Source organism: Atheta coriaria, unplaced genomic scaffold, assembly GCF_025399875.1.
Source record: "Atheta coriaria isolate IRGN ID8LTWV9N9 unplaced genomic scaffold, Caltech_Dcor_3.1 hic_scaffold_3_pilon, whole genome shotgun sequence".
Lineage (NCBI taxonomy): Eukaryota > Metazoa > Arthropoda > Insecta > Coleoptera > Staphylinidae > Dalotia > Dalotia coriaria.
In genome coordinates this window covers 1,050,868-1,068,935 of record NW_027045445.1, presented here as the reverse complement: position 1 = coordinate 1,068,935, position 18,068 = coordinate 1,050,868, and the positions used below count along the sequence as shown (strand labels likewise).

The window sequence follows — 18,068 nt, the reverse complement described above, 5'->3', positions numbered from 1 at the left end:
AGAAAGGACGAAGAAAACGTGCTCACATACTGTTATCCACCCACACATCGCCTCAAGGCGATGACAATCGTACAATCTTCGAAATCTACGATCGCGTTTTGTTCGCGACACACATATTTCCTTCTCGCGTCCTCCAACGCACTGAAACCAAGCCAAACTAAAGCAAGTAAAAGTATAATGTAATTCAAGATGCGCCATAAATACTCTGTGCGTGTTCAAAACCGTCTCGCGTCTGCATTTGAACTATGTACTGCAGTATTTCTAGTTTATGTTGATGATGATTCTGAGTTGTAACATGAACAGAGTATAGATTAACGCGCGTCTAATGGAAATCTACACGATCTACACATTCTACGAGTACACACACTTTCAATATGTATTACAGACGCAATGCTTCAATACGCTTATATTCTTTTTTCGTCTATTCGTGTTTCGGAAGTGTGGGCGCTTTGTGCCAAAAAGCGCTTGTTCACTACGCGCAAATGCCAACAAAACACAATTCTAATTTGTAGGCTATTCATTCGTATTGTTATATTGGTTGCATACGTTACAATATTTATTACCGTATAAATTGCATTTACATCACAAAACAACGCAATCTTTTAACGCTTTTACGAAATTAATACTTTAGTGCTTATCATGTGTGCGAATATAAGTAATTAATTAAATCAAAGGTCTACAGGTTTGTTAAGCACTTAAATTCAAGGTTAAATTAATTACCTTCGAATAGTTTTTATCAACAGCTATTTTTAAATATAAATAACACTATTGTTTTGTTTTTAAAAATAGAGTTCTATATTGCTAATTTTAAAAATGTTTGCGTTTGCTCGTCGTATAAGCTTTAACATACAGAATGTGTATCTGCTGTTTATGATACTGGGTGTTATGGTAAATTATTCAAGTCAAGAAACACGTTCAAATAAAGAGCAGTGTGAAGTAGAAAGGTTTGAAGATATTATTAATGATGGAATTAAAAATGCTTTGCGTTTTGTTGAGCCAAGGGATGCAACCCAATATGCAGCCAATGGAAAATGTACAGAGAAGGAAAAAGATTTAGGTGATTAATTAATATAAGTTGATAATAATATAATAAACAGTTGTAAATCAATTTTTTATAGATGAAACAAGTTATGATTATATAATTATTGGTAGTGGTGCTGCTGGATCAGTGGTAGCTAATCGTTTATCAGAAATTGAAGACGCTACTGTTTTGGTCATAGAAGCCGGCCATTTTGAAAATGATTTCATTGATATTCCTGGTTTAAGCACCTATGCGCCTGGTACCGAATACAACTGGGCTTATAAAAGTATTCCACAAAAGTCATGTTGTTTGGGTAATAATTAAAAATAATTTAAAAACTTTAAAATTTTATTTTTTAATATTTTCTGGGAAATTATTAGGAATGGTAAATAAACAATGTCAATTTCATCGTGGTCGTGGTATAGGCGGTACAACTCTTATCAATTCAGTTGTTTATTCTCGTGGTTCTGCTGAAGATTACAACAAATGGAATATTTCTAATCCTGGCTGGGCATACTCTGATGTTTTACCTTACTTTATAAAATCAGAGAATGCACAATTTGATGGTGCCGATGAAGGTTACCACGGAACTGGTGGACTTTATAATGTAGAGATTAGTTCATATACTACACCACATCTTGATGCTTTTATATTAGCCAATGAACAATTGGGATACAAACAAATTGATTACAATGGTAAAGAACATGTAGGCGTATCTAGAATTCAATATAATACTAAAAATGGCCGACGATTGACAACAGGAAGTGCATTTATCAGACCAGCAATAAAACGCAAAAATTTAAAACTTTCTATTGATAGCTACGTTACAAAAATCAACTTTGAAGAAACGAATAACAATTTTAAAGCTACAAGTGTTGATTATCTTAAAAATGGTTGTGAATACAATGTTAAAATCACCAAGGAAGTTATACTATCAGCTGGAGCTATCGGTAGTCCTAATATTTTACTTCATTCGGGTATAGGTCCTAAACAACATCTTGAAGATGTCAAAGTTAAACCTTTATTGGACCTACCTGTAGGAGAAAATCTACAGGACCACATTGCAATTAAAGGTTTGTCAATTGAATCCAACACATCAATAGAAATCAATCCACTTGAAGAAAATATCAAAGAATATCTTCATGGTCAAGGACCTTATACTCTCGCCGCTGCCCATGGTGCAGTTGGTTTCTATAAAATACCAAAATCAAAACATGAACACGCTGCTGATGTTGAATTTGTTTTTATCACGCCGAATAGAACCAGTGCTTACTTCCAACGTTTCAATGGTTTCTCCGATGAAACAACCCAAGCTCTCACTGAAAATTTAGACAACCCGTCGACCATGTCAGTAATACTCGCAATGGAACACCCGGAATCTGTAGGTTATATTCGACTTAAATCTAATAATCCTTTGGAGTATCCACTGATTGATCCGAGGTTTTTGGATGATTCTCATGATAATGATATTGAGGTATTATATCAAGGTCTTTTGTTACTACGGAAGATGGTGGATACTCATGCTATGAAAGCTTTGCATGCTAGGTTTAAAAAGATTGAGTTGCCTGCTTGTAAGCAACATGAGATGTTTTCGAAAGGGTATTGGTATTGTTTTATAAGAGAGACAAGTGATGAGTTGTTTCATCCAGTTGGGACTTGTAAAATGGGACCGAAGGATCAAAATGGCGTTGTTGATTCAAAGTTGAAAGTGCATGGGGTGGATAATTTAAGGGTTGCAGATGCAAGTGTGATTCCTTTCAGTATGGTGGGACATACATCTGCACCCAGTGTCATGATAGGGGAAAGATGTGCTGATTTTATTAAAGAAGGGCATCATTTGAGTTAACCTTAAAAAACGTGAATGTTTTTATCATAACCTTAATATTTTGTCAGTTCAATGTTAACATGTTGGTTATTTTAGTATATAAAAAGTAATTCTGTAAAATTATGCGTAAAAGATTATGTTTACTTTTATTGTTATTTTATTGTTGATAGTGGCAGATGGTACCATTAGTAGAACTGATAATGAGTTTATTAATAAAGATGTTTTAAGATACGTTAAAATAATTGAAGATGGTATTGCAAATTCATTGATTTATTTCCAACATGAAAACGCTTATGAGTTTCAAGATGGCCGATGTGATTATGATGATTGTCCACCTATAAGTATAATTATAAATTAATATTTGATTGAAACATAATTATCTTTATTATCTTGATTTAAACAGACTATGGATATTTTGATTTTATAATTGTCGGTAGCGGTGCGTCTGGTTCTGTGATTGCAAATCGTTTAACTGAAGTTGAACATTTTAACGTGTTGCTATTGGATGCTGGCCATTTTGAAGATGAGTTTATTAAAATTCCTGGGTTAATGTCCTACTCCGCTGGTACGGACTATAACTGGGGGATCAAGAGTGTCCCACAGAGAAATGCTTGTTTAGGTGATTATAACTTGAACAAAAGTTATAGGTAAAAGTGGTAATGTGTGTTAATTTAGCAATGGAAGAAAACAGATGTCAATTGTTTCGTGGCCGTGGTATTGGTGGCTCTACAATTGTTTCACCATTGATTTACGCACGTCCATTGCCTTCTGACTTTGCAAAATGGAATGCATTAGCTTCTGGTTGGTCATATCAAGATGTCCTACCATATTTTATAAAAGCAGAGAATTTTTCTAATAGTGCATCAATATTATCAAAAAACATTGGACGCGATGGTCCTCTATGGGTTGAGGTACCCAATTACACTACACCTCATATTGACGCGTTTTTAAAATCTAATCTTGAGTTAGGATTTCCGGAAATTAACATTAACAACCTAACGGATATTACTGATACAAATATTCAAGGTGTTTCTAGAGTTCAGATAAACACACAAAATGGCCGACGATTATCCGTGGGCAGTGCTTATATCACTCCAATAATACACAGAAAGAATTTAAACATTAGTGTTGACAATTACGCAACAAAAGTTATATTTTCTCATGGTAAAAGTAATAAGAAACATGCAGTTGGGGTTGAGTTTTTCAAAAATAATCAAAAACATATTGCAATGGCTAGAAAAGAGGTAATTTTATCAAGTGGCACTATTTCTACTCCACAACTTCTAATTCAAAGTGGTATAGGACCCAAAAACGATTTAATTAAATTAGAAATTGATCAGATAGTAGATTCACCACATGTTGGTAAGAATTACCAAACCCACGTCGCCATTTTTGGATTATCCATCGAAACAAACACCAGTGTTAATATTTTATCATTGGAAGATAATGTGAAGTTGTATTTAGGGGGAAAAGGTGTTTTGACAATGGGAGGAAACAGAGGTGCAATTGGAAACTATACAATTCCTAACAAGCAACATAAAACAACATTAATTAACACTCAACACAATAATTATGATCTGGAATTTATCTTTTTGACACCCAATCGTACTGCTGGTTTCTACCAATCCGGATATTCATTCAAACCAGAAGAATTCAAAGCCTTAACGAATAATCTCACAAATCAAAACACATTTTCCATATTTATATCACCAAGATATCCAAAATCTATTGGTGGTGTAAGAGTAACCTCAAAAAACAAATTTGACTTTCCCTCAGTAAATCCAAATCTTCTTTCTGATGAAAACAACTTCGACATTGAAGCTATTTACCAAGGTATTCTCCTTCTTAAAAAAATGTTGAACACAAAAGCAATGCGTCATTTAAACGCTAAATTTAAACGTATTATATTACCTGATTGTAAATTTAAATTATTTTCGAAAGAATATTGGTATTGCTTCATAAGACAAACCAGTAATGAATTATTTCATCCAGTTGGCACAAACAAAATGGCATCAGGATCAAATCCTCAAAATGGTGTAGTGGATGAACAATTTAAAGTGAATGGCGTGCATGGATTACGAGTGGCGGATGCTAGTATTATTCCTTTTAGTATGACAGGACATTCTGCAGCAACTTGTGTTATGATTGGTGAACGCTGTGCTGATTTTATTAAAAATGATTATTATTAACATAAATCAGGTTAGGTTAGGTCATAAACTCTTTGTTCAGTTATTCTTATCAATAAATATGTTAATATATTAATATGTTACGCATAACTTAAAAAAACATAACTTTAAAAATAATTCCGGTTTAATTATCGCAATGTTTATGTCCTTGTTATTGCACCAATTTATATATAAACAACTTTACGATTTATGAATTTTATTTTACAAAGAAATTTTATGCTGAGTATAAAGTTGTTATAATTTTAATGGCATCATTTTGGTTGTTGATGGTTTTTCTTGTTTGTGCATCTGGACAAGAACATGGCAGTCAAAATAGCGAAGAATATAGACAACGTTTTGTAAAAATTGTTCAAGATGGCCAACGTGATGCACTCAATTACCATCTACCAACAGACGCGAGTAAATATCGAGGTAGTGTTAGGAATTGTTTCTGGAATCCATTTCGATGTTTTATCCGACGAGGTAAAATTTTATCACAAATGTTATTATTAGTATCAACGTATCACTTGAATATGATAATATTTAGACCTTGGAACATATGATTTTATCGTAATTGGAAGCGGTGCAGCTGGTTCCGCCATTGCAAATCGCTTATCCGAAGAAGAAAACTTTCAAGTACTGCTCTTGGAAGCCGGTAACTTCGAAAGTGACTTTATCGACATTCCCGCAATGGCATTCTACGCCATGGGCACAGATTACAACTGGGCTTATACTAGTATACCACAAAACAATTCATGCTTAGGTAAAAACCCAAACATATCCTTTATTTAACATCATAAACATAACCTAAATACATTCAGGAATGGTTGAAAGAAGATGTCAATTCCAACGTGGGCGTGGCATAGGTGGCACCACTTTAATCAATGGTTTAGTATATTCTCGTGGTTCTGCTTCCGATTATGATCGTTGGGGTGCACTTGGGAATCCAGATTGGTCTTATGAGAAAGTTTTACCTTTCTTCAAAAAAGCAGAACATAATACAATCCCTGATCTTGATGAAGGTTACCATGGAACCGGTGGGAATGTTAATGTAGAGCACTCTACATACACCAATGCACATCTTGAAGCATTCCTTACAGCTCATGAGGAAATAGGTTATCCTATTCTAGATTACAATGGTCGTGAACACCTGGGAGCATCTCGAGCACAATTCAATACCAAAAATGGTCGTCGTGATACTGCGGGAGCTGCCTATATTAAACCTGCTATGAATAGGCCTAACCTTCATATTAGTACAGACAGTTATGTTACTAGAATCAACATAAGCCCTTATAGTAAATCTGCATATGGAGTGGAATTCACTAAAGATAATCTTCCATGCTCTGCTACTATCAGGAATGAGATTATCCTCTCGGCTGGGGCTATAGCAAGTCCACAGATTTTGATGTTAAGTGGGGTAGGCCCAGCTGAACATTTGGGGGAACTAGGAATACCTTTAATATCTGACCTGCGTGTCGGAGATAATCTACAAGATCACATAGTGATTTTTGGAACTACAATCGAAACAAACACTTCGATAAAAATTGATAGTATTGAAGGATATGTTGATGAATACTTGAAAGGGACAGGTCCTTATACTCTACCAGGAAACAACGCAGCTCTTGCATTCTATAAAACTAACTTTAGTAAATACGACTCGGCTGATCTTGAACTCCTCATGGTGAGTGCCAATAGAACAGATGATTACTTCCAGAAAGGTTTTGCGTTTACCACAGAAACAGCAGATGCCATTATGCATAATCTACATAATCCATCAACATTTACAATTTATATCTATACGATGCATCCGGATTCTGTTGGGACTGTAAGACTTAAATCTACAAGTGCGTTTGATTATCCATTGATAGATCCGAGGTTTTTGGATAATGAGTATGATTTGGATACTTTGTATTATGGTATTGAGTTAGCACAAAAATTACTTGACACCGAAGCGTATAAAAAATTAGACGCTAGGTTTAAGCCTATTGAGTTGCCTAACTGCAGAGAACATGAATTATTCTCTAAAGCTTATTGGTATTGTTTTATCAAGCAGACAAGTGATGAAGTTTATCATCCAGTTGGTACTTGTAAAATGGGACCGAGAGTTGAGGATGGCGCTGTTGTTGATAGTAAATTTCAAGTGTATGGGGTTACTAATTTGAGGGTAGCTGATGCTAGTGTCATTCCATTTAGTATGGTTGGGCATACTTCAGCGCCATCTACTATGATTGGTGAGAGGTGTGCAGATTTTATTAAAAGGAAATATAATGTTAATAGGGAATTCAGAGATTGAAGAAAATAATCATGTTAAATAATTTGTTAACAGAAATATAGAAATGTTTAGTTTTGTGCAACAATTTTGTATCTATCTTATGGATACCCCTTGACATTTTGCACGCAATAGAATGAGGGTGAGTCACGCGCTTCCAGGTTTGTAGCAACGACTTCCTCCTCCATTTATTGCGGGTCGACCAAAGGTAATAAAAGGTAGTAGCACGCAGTGCGTTCCAACGTTCAGCCACATTTAAGTATTTTTGCAGGCCAGTTTTTTTGTTTCTATATTTTATAACGAACAAATCTTTATTTTTACTTTAAATGGGACTTTTAGGCATCAATGTATCTTTACATATATTGGTTCTCATTAAATTTGTTTTATTTATTCATATTACTTGGTATCAAGATCAAAACAGTATTTGCTCTAGGCAGTTTGTGTTCGTTACGCAATTATTACAAAAAAGGTCATATTTCTTTTGAAAATAAAACTAAATTATTGTCTGAACATTTTATAAACACGTGTGTCTGTGAGTATTCAATGAATTAATGAATGCAAATGTGAAACATTTTATTTCTTTACAATCGTGGTATAGTTATTTGTTTCTCAATAAACTTTGAAGAATTCAACCAGTTTAACACGACATTTTTCTAAACTAAATTCATTTTCTTCTAAGTTTTGCTAAGTTAGACACTTATAAAATTTAGTTAATTGGAAGTGGAAGATTTGATAGAATTGGAGAAACAAACTTATCTTGAGCATTGAACAAACTTTTATAACCTTAAAACATATTTACTGGTGACTAGCGTGTGTCTAGATTAAAAGTTAGGTTATTTAATTGTGCATCGCACTCTGTCAAAAACTTATTCCATAACATTCAACTTTTTCCTGGTTTCTACTTACAATTAAGTACAGAAATTTCAACTTTCGGTTTTACGGCTGTCACTACTACCCTGCTCCATTTATAAACAACATCAAGAAGTTTAAACCCACACATTCACTTTTTCTAACCTTGCCATTCTGTTAAAACCTACGCTATTGTGTTTGTTAGTGTTGGTGTGACACTCTGTATAAATTAATAGGAGTATGTATTATAAAGTCATGTACATTCGTCATTATTACTATTATAATATGTATTCATGTTAATATTACTTTAATTTCTTATTTATTTATTTATATTTTAATTAATGGTAACTATATATCGTCGACTAGCTAAAAACAGAATTCGTTTGTGACGTGTGTTGCAGAACGTGTCGGCAACGTAGCGACATCTTGCAGTAGTTGTATTAAATCGTGACAAAAACAAGTTTTGTTATTATTTGCGTTATTTCATAAGTTACGGAAGTTATTTTCGGATTATTTATATTTACACGAATGTTGTGTCTTGAGTTTGACCTAAAAATATTATATTGTCATAAACATGAAAAAATATAAGTTTATTTTATTTTTTAAAGGATTTACCAGCATAGAAAGGATTTGCCGTGGGTTGAGACGTCGACGGGCCTTCGGTATCGTTGCCTTCCATTTCGAAGTCGCCGAGTTGCGGTGCATACTCAACTAAGGCAGTTTGCTAAACAAATTGAGGTTAGTTATTAATTAATATTAATACTAACACTAAGTATAAGTTCTAAACTCACTTGGAATGATTTGAATCCTTCCTCCTCTTCGGGATCCGTATATTTGTATCTGCAGCAGCAGAAGCAGCAACAACAGCAGCAGAAACAGGTTGCGATGCAGCCGGCGTAAACCAACATCTTAAAAAATATCATTTTTTGTTTCACAAACCAATTTGCACAGCCAGCGATGTAAAAATGAGAGCAAAATGATGTTGGGGGGATGTTGGTAGTGACTAAGAAAAAACTTTACAAGTGCGAATGCGTGAATCAGCCACAACATCACGGCGGCACACAAAATGGCGGCGCTCACACCAAACGGAAGACAGAATACGGAATACACGGAATACACGGCAACAGAAAAATGTCAGGCGCTGATTTTCGGGTTCATCGAGCACACGTATTGAACATGTCGAATAGACACACTTGTATACATAGGGGGTGGCGGAGGGGAAGCGGGCTGATGAGATATTCGTTTGTGGCTATAATTAACCGCACGATTCAATGATCACAACGTTCCAAGCAATTCAACTATATATCTCTAAACAATGTATTCATGGTTGCCTGCATTCCATGAATCAACTTGTCCACATCATAAATACTTTTGAGGTTAGTGATGATAGGTTAGGTTGTGTTACCTTTAACCACCATGGTAAACGAATCCGAATGTTTTCATCACCGAACTGGTTGGCCATTGCCAATCCAATGGAACCATATTCATCATAGATAGCTCTCTTATTTTCATCGTTGAGTATTGAGTACGCATAGGTAATCTCTCTGAATTTCTCGACGGCCTCCGGGTCGGAATTCTTATCGGGGTGGAATTTGAGTGCTAGGCGTCGATAATGCTTCTTGATCTCTTCAGGAGATGCGGTTTTCGGCAATGTGAGATGCGCATATAATGATTCTCCTTTTGCACTATAAATAAACACCAAGGCAACAATTGACTATCAACAAATTATGATATTTTACAATAACTTACGAGAGTTTTCTTCTATTGGGTATATTTTCCATTTTTAATTAATAATTTATTCTTTTGAGACTAGATTAGTAACCGAAGGGTTAACAATAGCACTTTTTTGTAGTTTCGAGTTGATTTGTGTTTATTTTTGCGATGGGACGTACGAAAACGTGAAAATTGTGACGCTCGGTGAAAAATCTTTATACTACGACTATATTTCCACAAGGAGCAGAGGTTGCGGTGTGGGTGTGTGGGTATGCGTAGCGGCGCAATGTAGGAGAAAGGACGAAGGACAAAGCGTAGAGAGAAACGGAGAAAGTTCAGGACCAACAAGCCCTCTGCCATCGCGCGCAATGCGCATGCGCACAATATAATCAATTTCTCTTGAATGTCCTGTGGTGCAACCGGTCACATCGGATAAGTGAAAACCTTAAGGACCTTTAAGTCATAAATAATAAATATAAAAATAAAAATCCTTGAATTAACAATGGTTTTACATCAAAATTATTATTATTTAACTGAACTGAACTGAACTGAATATTTGATTTTTATAATATTTTTAGGATTTATTTTATAAAAACCAAAATATTTATGATGTGATAAAAGTTGCCTATATTTTAATGCATTTTTATTTGTTTCTGAAGCGAAAATGTAAATAGTTACCGCTGAAAACAAAATTTTTATAAAAATTGCATCAATATAGCTTTGAAATAACAAAACTACCTTTCCTGGTCTCTGTGGCAATATAATTTTGTTCACTTTACATTTTTTCTACAATTTTTACACCCACTTCCGGAGTTTGACCAGTATACAAAATTCTAGTGATCATTACCAGATATAATACATAATTTACAGATATACAAAAAGGATAAGTAGTCCTTATACCTGCTCACCCCCAAGCAACAGTAAACGTGCTTTACTTGTAACCTGTTAAATATTACGTGCTAATGGAAATAGTTGACGCCAAAGTCGTGTAAGTTTTACGGTCTCACGCTAGGAGATAGCCACGTGTAGAACGGTGAGATGGCGACGAAGACCATTGGATGCAACAACTAGAGATGCAAACATAGGCGAGTGTTTGCAGTCTTTGTGGCGTTATTAACGCGATTTTGGTCACTCAAGTAACTTGAGTGCGGTAAGAAATGGAAGGTGTCCGAAGAATAAAATGGCGGCGATTTCGGAGACTTGACAACTCTTGATTAAGCGGTGCTTGCGCATTTGGGGTTATTGCGGTTGTTGCCTGTCTTTTGTTTGAGGATCATATCGCAGTTGATATCGGAGGGGATTATGGCATCCAACGCCATCTTGTCGGAAATTAGTATTGAATTTTGGATTGTCGCGACTATGAGTTGAACGTTTGTTAATGCTTTTTTGTTGTTTGCAATTTCTGATATGCTGTGTTAATACAGGTATGATTTATTTAAAAAAAAACTGTTTAAAAACTCGTCTGATTAATTGTGTTTCAATTTGCGTTTTCAATTTGCTGATTCATTTATATCATACCACAGCATGATTTTAGTAATATTACGTGCATGTTTTCTTTTTCAAAATCGCCTTATTAGCGAAGTGAATCACCATCAGCCTCGGGCAGTTAGGGAGTAAGTTTAATTTCTTGCTCATACTTAAACACAGCACCAGTAATATCGGTAATATATATTTTATTAACAAATTACTAATTATCAATTAATATGGTCGTATCAGTCAATACTTCTTTCGAATGTTCCGACTCGGCCGGTAGATTTTGTTTACTGCCAATAATAGAACCCTCAAGTTTACTGTTACTATTTATAACAACATCATCACAAATAATGCAGTTTTCTATAACAACTCTGCAACATGAAACAAACAAAATATTACACGACTACATCATTCATTTAATTCAAATTACCTTTCATGTATCTTCACATTATTCATAATAACAGAGTTGATTACTCTGCTAAAACTCGCCACTTCGGTATTACTGCCGATAATACTGTTTTTAAACGATGTTTTCTCGTTCAGCGTGACGCCATCCCAAATAAAACAATTATCAACTTGTGTTGACTTGATTGAATTCTTAGATTTGGGATCTACTTGAACTAATGGTAGGTTATCGCCAAAGAGTTTCTCCCATTCTGTTGCAATCTAGATAATGATAACATAAGACATATAAAATTTGTATTTTTTGTTGTTTTTAATATTACCTTTGCGTTTATCGACCAGTACGCTTGCAATGTATTTACTCTAACGCCAATCACGCCAGGATCTGTAATAATCGCATAACACCTTACACTATCATCATGATAAGCTCCTTTTAAATCACCAATATGATCATTATAAGCATTAGCCTCGCGTATTTTCTTTTCTAAGGCACTCTCTTTATGAAAATCGAAAATATCCTCGGTTTTGACATTTTTAATCTCGGACACGTTTGATTCTATCTTCGCTTGATCACAACTCTTGCGTTTAAACTGTTGTTTCAACGCGTGCGGCAAAAATTCGCCTTTAAACGTAGTGTATTTATCCTTTTCATGCATATACTTCAACAGCCAGTTTTTCATCACATAAAAATGAGAATCTAGCAAATTACTAAACATTTTTACACCCGGATGTTTCCTGAATAAATTGAGTGGGATGCAAACATCGCTTTCAAAGTCTGAAGTAGATGCAAGAAAAACTAATCGATTCGTTTGTGAATCAACGCCGATTAAATCCCGTTCGGGTTTGTATTTCCCCTTGGGACCGGGGATTTGAACGTTGTCTTGAATATTTGGTGGGAAGTAGAGAGATGCGAGGGTAGCGTCGTGTTTGCGGAAGACGTGGAGGACTTCAGCAAAGTCCATGTTTGTAATTAAGTCACAGGAGACAATGATCAAGTCTAACTTGATCTTGTCTGCTATAGAGCAGAGAGATTGGGCTGTTCCCCATTCCCCATCTGTGCTTTGAATGGTCACATAGTCAATTTTTATGGTCAGCTCAGTTTTCTCAAGGGCTGAATGGATATCTGTTTTGTCTTTGTCACAAACAATCAGGATAACATCTATAAAGAATAACAAAATATTTAGAGATGATTTTCTAGATTTGTGACAATTTCAAATTGCATACCTGTGAATCCAGATTGTTGTAACTTGTGCAATGGGTACCAAATCATTGGCTTGCCACCAATGGGCAGCAAACACTTCGGTTTATGCGTTGTCAGCTCGGGCATGCGAGAGCCCTTGCCGGCGGCAAGCACCACTACTTGAAACTCGTTCCGTATATTCATTTTATTTCAAAAAATTGTGCTTGCGATGAGTTGTTATGATGAAATATGGTCGAAATTGAGGTTTATAAACGTGAAGGTTATGTTTGAACTAACTGAGTGAACTTAAAATATTAAATTCAATTTAATTTTGGTATTTTTTTGATAATTATTAGATTTAAATGATTGGGATATTATTCTGAGATGTAATATGCAATATTCAAAAATTAAAGTTGTTGCGGACAATGTAAAATAAGTTTATTTTGAAAATGTGCAGTATGCATAAACAGGTTCCTTATCATCTCTAAGTTAAGCAGGTATAACAAGTAGCCTCTTTAGCTCAGTGGCAGAGCACTGGTCTTGTAAACCAGGGGTCGTGAGTTCAATCCTCACAGGAGGCAAATATCTTTTTAAACTTTTTATTTTGTTTTTAATATTCTGTTCTATTCTTGATCCTCGTGGTTTCTAAATTAAGTGATCTAAATATATCTAGAATTTATATTTTTGTAGTTTATAATGATTATAAAAAAGATTTTGACCAATTTTTAAAAGTTAGGCAATTCGTTGACAAACTTTAATTTAACCGCTGAGTTCGCATCAACCTACACGTGGTCTTTGCTTATGTCAGTTAATGAACTTGCTGATAAAACTTTGAAAAGATGACCGAGAGACCAGTGTTAACACCGCAACAAGAACGGAAAACATTAAGTGCGAAAAAAGTCAAAAAGAGACCACTTAAACATACGTTGATCACACCTTATGACACGAAATAGTATGTTACCAAACTTTATTTCCATTTAAATCTAACCTAACAAAAGGTATAAACAAAATTGTTAAATAAATTTAATTTCTAGTCGGCCAACTGCCTCTCCTGACGATAATGAAAAGATATTAAATATTCTTTCTACTCTACCAAGACTAGTGCCAGAAAAATCATCAACATTATGGTCAAGTATAAAAGACATTCCAAAAGACAAGCGAAAAGAATTCAGGGCTCAAAACCAAGAAAAACTTCCTAAACAGTCAGCAATAAGACAGAAGTTAGTCATGGGTATTAACAAGGTCACAGAAAATCTAGAAAATAATAATATAGATTGTGTTATGTTGACATCAGATATTCAACCATTTTATATGGCACAACATATCTTAGACCTGTGCATTGTTGGTAGTGTTCCTGTGTTAATCATAGAAGATTTAAGAAAAGAATTAAATAATACATTAGGGATAGCTAGTACATGTCTAGGTATTATAATCAATCATAAACATGAGATTCTTGCTGATTTGTGTAAAGCTGTTAGAAATGGTTGGGAAAATAACCCACCACCAGATGATCATTCACTTAACATAAAACAAGATAGTTGCATTATTGCTGATGACAAAGAGTTTAATGTTTTAAAGAAAGCACAGAATACTACAAAAGACAAAGTTGAGAAAAAAGTTGAAAATTGTAGAGACTTGCATTTAGTGAGAACTGATACAAAATCACGAGTTTATGTGCCTCAGAGAATAAAGAGGAACAATTTGTTTAATGCCGATTTCATTAGATTCAGTGGCCAACAAGCAGAAGTAAGTAAAAGCTTGATTGGAATGCAAGTTGGTAAAATGATTAAAGATAAATGGCGTGTGAAAAATGAAAAAAGACAAAAACGCAATTTAGCGAAGGGACAAAAGCCAAAGACACAGTTTAATAGATTTAAACCAGTTCTACATCAACAAAACCAACCGAAAAAGAAGAAAAATAAATAAATATTAATTGTATAGTGAATATATTTTATTCAAATGTTTGAGCATATACACATAACTTACAGTTGCAACTTTAAAACTTAAATCCTACTTAACGTTACTGAACATTGTAACACAAATAATAATAATAATACTCTATCGAATAGTTTGCGACATGTGCAACGGTGACAGCATCCATTCAAAAGCTGCGTCCTTGAGATTCGCTCCCCGTAGATTAGCCTCATGTAAATCACTCCCCGATAAATCACAGAATTCCAAATCGGCCCCAGCCAATTCCGACCACTTCAAATCGCAGTTCTTTAAATTTGCATTTTTTAACGTCGCTACTCTTAGATTAACACCGCTCATCTGTGATCCTTCCAGATTTGCGCTCTTAAAATTAGCACCTTCCATGTTTGCCCTAGTTCCATTCGGGTCTTCAAAATTGCAGTTTCTCATCACGGCGCCCTCGAAATTGGCACAAACACATTTTACAGCCATCATCTGTGCACCATCCATCTCAGTCTGTGAAAAATCAGCGCGTTCTAAAGAACACCAACTTAAATTCGCTCCTATTAACTTGCATCCCTTAAGATTGGCGTATTTAAAGTTGATATTTCTTAAATCAAGTTTACTTAAATCTGCTCCTTGTAGATTCACGCCTTGAAAACGCAGCTCGGCAGATTGCGGACATCGTATGAGCGCGTTTACTACATCACGACGATTCAGAGGCACTTCTTTCACTTCTTGTTTCTCTTTGAATTCTTCCAATTGTGTCATGAGTGATGGAATGCCAAAGAATTTGGCTTCTTCCAATAACCCTTCTGGATTAATATGTTTATCAAAGATTAATTTTCCAGTTCTGAGGTAATTCAGAATCTGTTCGAAATATGTTGGATTGCGGTCGATTAAAAATGCTCCCTTGGCGTCAACGTTGCTGGGGGTGTATAGGAAGGAACCTTCTTCACTCTCTTGAAACATTCGTGCCAGCATACTGTCAGGATCTGATTGTAAAGTACTCTTTGATGTGGTGAAATATTTCCCGCCGACATTAAGTGTAATCCAGTCTTGCACTGTTTGCAGTTTTAACATTTCAGGCTTAATATTATTCTCAGTTTCAGATACATAAAGCACATCATTATCTCTTATCACATCTATGTCAGTTATTTGTCCCCCAAACGCATTAAAAATATATACAAAGTTTGAGCCGAAGTAGGATTTTGATGTGTCAAGTAGTTCTTCCATTGTTTCTGGCAACAATATGCACTAAACAGAAAACAACTTTTGTTTTTGGTTTGTGGCTTAGAAAATTCTTGGCAAAACTTACATATCCACGATGTATTTCATTTTTAATGAGAGTTATTCGCTTTGATGATGATTTGGACGATTCGCTCATTGTTCCTGGTGGCAATAAACCTTTGTCGGCTTTATTTTTCGTTTAACATAACATTTTTGAGATTAGTAGTTGATGAGGTTAGGTGATACAAAAAACGAGTGTTTCGTAATAAATAATGGTATGGAAATGCAAAATCCATTAAATAACATTTACAAATATTAATAGTTTACCAACTTATTTCAAATCTATATTAATCTATATTCATCAATTCATTTTGGGGGAAGAATATGTTCAGTTATAGTAAAATTCTGGAAAATATTTATTGATATAGAATATATTATATTAGGCAAATTTATTTTTAAACTAATATTATTTTATAGTTATAAACAAACAAATATCTTAGAGTTATGAAGAATCTCTGTGTATCGCTGTAATCAATTTTTATGTACAAACAACTTTTTCATCTCGGTCAACAAACGGGATGCAAGCCCGTAATATTATCGTGAGATGTCGCTGCATGCATTACAGCAATCGAAATATTTAAGCCACTATGGTAAGTCCAGCTGTGTTCAGGTAAGGCAGTTTATGTATGTGCGACGGGCGGTGACTCGCCGCTTGCCACATTATATATTAACTTTTAATTCGGTAGTAGTAAGTAATACATGTGAGTTAGTGGTTACATATATGTGATGGCTTGCTAATAAATTAATTGTGCGGGGAATACCTATATTCGTAATTTGTGTTTTTGGTGTTGAAACATTGTAATAGGAGACAACGTAAATTTCTGAGCTCGTAACAGTTATAAGAAATTATATGTGATGCGTGTTTTATCATCATTAACTATCGTTGTAGTTTTGTGCGTGATGTTCTCACTCTTTTTTTCTTTGTTTTAGATTTTCCTTTTGCTTTCAATTACTCCATACGCTGGTAAGTTTGTAAGTAAAGCATTTTTATTCTTCTCTATTGAATTCTTACTAATTCTATAATTTTTTTTACATCTCCCACTCTTCCCTAAGTTAACTGTGCCCAATTATTACAAACATTTAAAATGAATCAATCAATTAAATCGAAACTGATATAAAATTACAACTAAAAAAAGGGGGCCATAGACCAAATATATAATATTGCTAATACGAGTAAATTTTAAAATTAGGGCCTATTATCTTCCAAATTTAATTTTTTTGAATAGTCAACGTTTTAAAAATTTTGAACATTTTTGTAAATTAATAACGTTGAATATTTTACAATATAAAATAACCGCAAAGTTTCGAAAACAGGCAATATATACAAATTATACCTTGTGCCCTCATCTTGTCCTACACGATTCGAATATTGGTGTTTGTTTAAATATTCTCTTCTTATCGCGTATCAGGATTACACATTCGTCGGAGACGTTGCTGCACTCAGTCTAGTCGGTGTGTGTTGTCGGCTGTTCCTTGTGCATTCAACACATTGATATATGGAGTTGTACTATTCCATTGATCATTGACGGAACTCAGTATTTATAAATGCGTGTGTGATATGTGGGATACGCTGTTGCCGCTCCAAGAGATCATGCGGGAAGTGCATTAAAATTGCTCTATAAATTCTGTGATTTTTAACATATTTCTCGTTTCATCGTGAAAATTGGATTCGCGAGGGTTACAGAGACCATCCGGGAATTTGTAAGTATTTTAGATTCTATTAGCGCGAGAGTTGATTTCAACCATACGTTGGTGCCGCCAACTGAAATAATTTTGAAACTGAATAATCCAAGTGTTCCTTGTTGAGCGTTGAATTTTCTTTATAAATGTAATAATGTTTCCTTTATAACATCCTGTATATTTGTTATCTTTCATTTCCAATCAAGAATCAAACTAATTTGTTATTTGCAAATGTTTCTCTCTAAAAATAAACCAAATTTGTTGTTTTGGAGTTTTTCCTTCTTGACTTG

General features: G+C 34.6%; 7 protein-coding genes and 1 non-coding gene across 8 annotated transcripts; 5 read left to right on the top strand and 3 right to left on the bottom strand.

Moving 5' to 3' along the window:
- Positions 1-806: 806 nt before the first annotated feature.
- LOC135804308 (glucose dehydrogenase [FAD, quinone]-like) lies at positions 807-3,088 on the top strand. The gene is made up of 3 exons (XM_065318140.1): positions 807-1,057; positions 1,119-1,334; positions 1,402-3,088. The coding sequence occupies exons 1-3, from the start codon at positions 814-816 to the stop codon at positions 2,865-2,867; spliced, it is 1,926 nt and encodes a 641-aa protein (XP_065174212.1). The 5' UTR covers positions 807-813; the 3' UTR covers positions 2,868-3,088.
- LOC135803617 (glucose dehydrogenase [FAD, quinone]-like) lies at positions 2,969-5,035 on the top strand. Its single transcript, XM_065317285.1, has 4 exons — positions 2,969-2,972; positions 3,017-3,187; positions 3,250-3,465; positions 3,522-5,035. The coding sequence occupies exons 1-4, from the start codon at positions 2,969-2,971 to the stop codon at positions 5,033-5,035; spliced, it is 1,905 nt and encodes a 634-aa protein (XP_065173357.1).
- A 210-nt stretch (positions 5,036-5,245) lies between these two features.
- On the top strand, positions 5,246-7,368 carry LOC135789603 (glucose dehydrogenase [FAD, quinone]-like). The gene is made up of 3 exons (XM_065299522.1): positions 5,246-5,494; positions 5,559-5,774; positions 5,833-7,368. Exons 1-3 carry the CDS (start codon positions 5,278-5,280, stop codon positions 7,302-7,304), a joined length of 1,905 nt encoding a protein of 634 aa, XP_065155594.1. The 5' UTR covers positions 5,246-5,277; the 3' UTR covers positions 7,305-7,368.
- A 274-nt stretch (positions 7,369-7,642) lies between these two features.
- Positions 7,643-10,150, bottom strand: LOC135789604 (dnaJ homolog subfamily C member 5-like). The gene is made up of 5 exons (XM_065299523.1): positions 9,879-10,150; positions 9,535-9,814; positions 8,921-9,037; positions 8,745-8,853; positions 7,643-8,678 (listed from the first exon to the last, which is right to left on the bottom strand). Exons 1-5 carry the CDS (start codon positions 9,908-9,910, stop codon positions 8,650-8,652), a joined length of 567 nt encoding a protein of 188 aa, XP_065155595.1. The 5' UTR covers positions 9,911-10,150; the 3' UTR covers positions 7,643-8,649.
- Positions 10,151-11,498: 1,348 nt separating this feature from the next.
- On the bottom strand, positions 11,499-13,185 carry eIF2Bgamma (eukaryotic translation initiation factor 2B subunit gamma). Its single transcript, XM_065299172.1, has 4 exons — positions 12,942-13,185; positions 12,041-12,876; positions 11,746-11,981; positions 11,499-11,686 (listed from the first exon to the last, which is right to left on the bottom strand). The coding sequence occupies exons 1-4, from the start codon at positions 13,099-13,101 to the stop codon at positions 11,530-11,532; spliced, it is 1,389 nt and encodes a 462-aa protein (XP_065155244.1). The 5' UTR covers positions 13,102-13,185; the 3' UTR covers positions 11,499-11,529.
- A 221-nt stretch (positions 13,186-13,406) lies between these two features.
- On the top strand, positions 13,407-13,478 carry TRNAT-UGU (transfer RNA threonine (anticodon UGU)). The gene has a single exon. It is a non-coding gene; the product is annotated as a tRNA-Thr (tRNA).
- Positions 13,479-13,587: 109 nt separating this feature from the next.
- LOC135789380 (uncharacterized) lies at positions 13,588-14,842 on the top strand. The gene is made up of 2 exons (XM_065299175.1): positions 13,588-13,849; positions 13,932-14,842. The coding sequence occupies exons 1-2, from the start codon at positions 13,737-13,739 to the stop codon at positions 14,821-14,823; spliced, it is 1,005 nt and encodes a 334-aa protein (XP_065155247.1). The 5' UTR covers positions 13,588-13,736; the 3' UTR covers positions 14,824-14,842.
- LOC135789379 (BTB/POZ domain-containing protein KCTD9) lies at positions 14,831-16,301 on the bottom strand. Its single transcript, XM_065299174.1, has 2 exons — positions 16,127-16,301; positions 14,831-16,065 (listed from the first exon to the last, which is right to left on the bottom strand). The coding sequence occupies exons 1-2, from the start codon at positions 16,193-16,195 to the stop codon at positions 14,956-14,958; spliced, it is 1,179 nt and encodes a 392-aa protein (XP_065155246.1). The 5' UTR covers positions 16,196-16,301; the 3' UTR covers positions 14,831-14,955.
- Between the last annotated feature and the right edge of the window lie 1,767 nt (positions 16,302-18,068).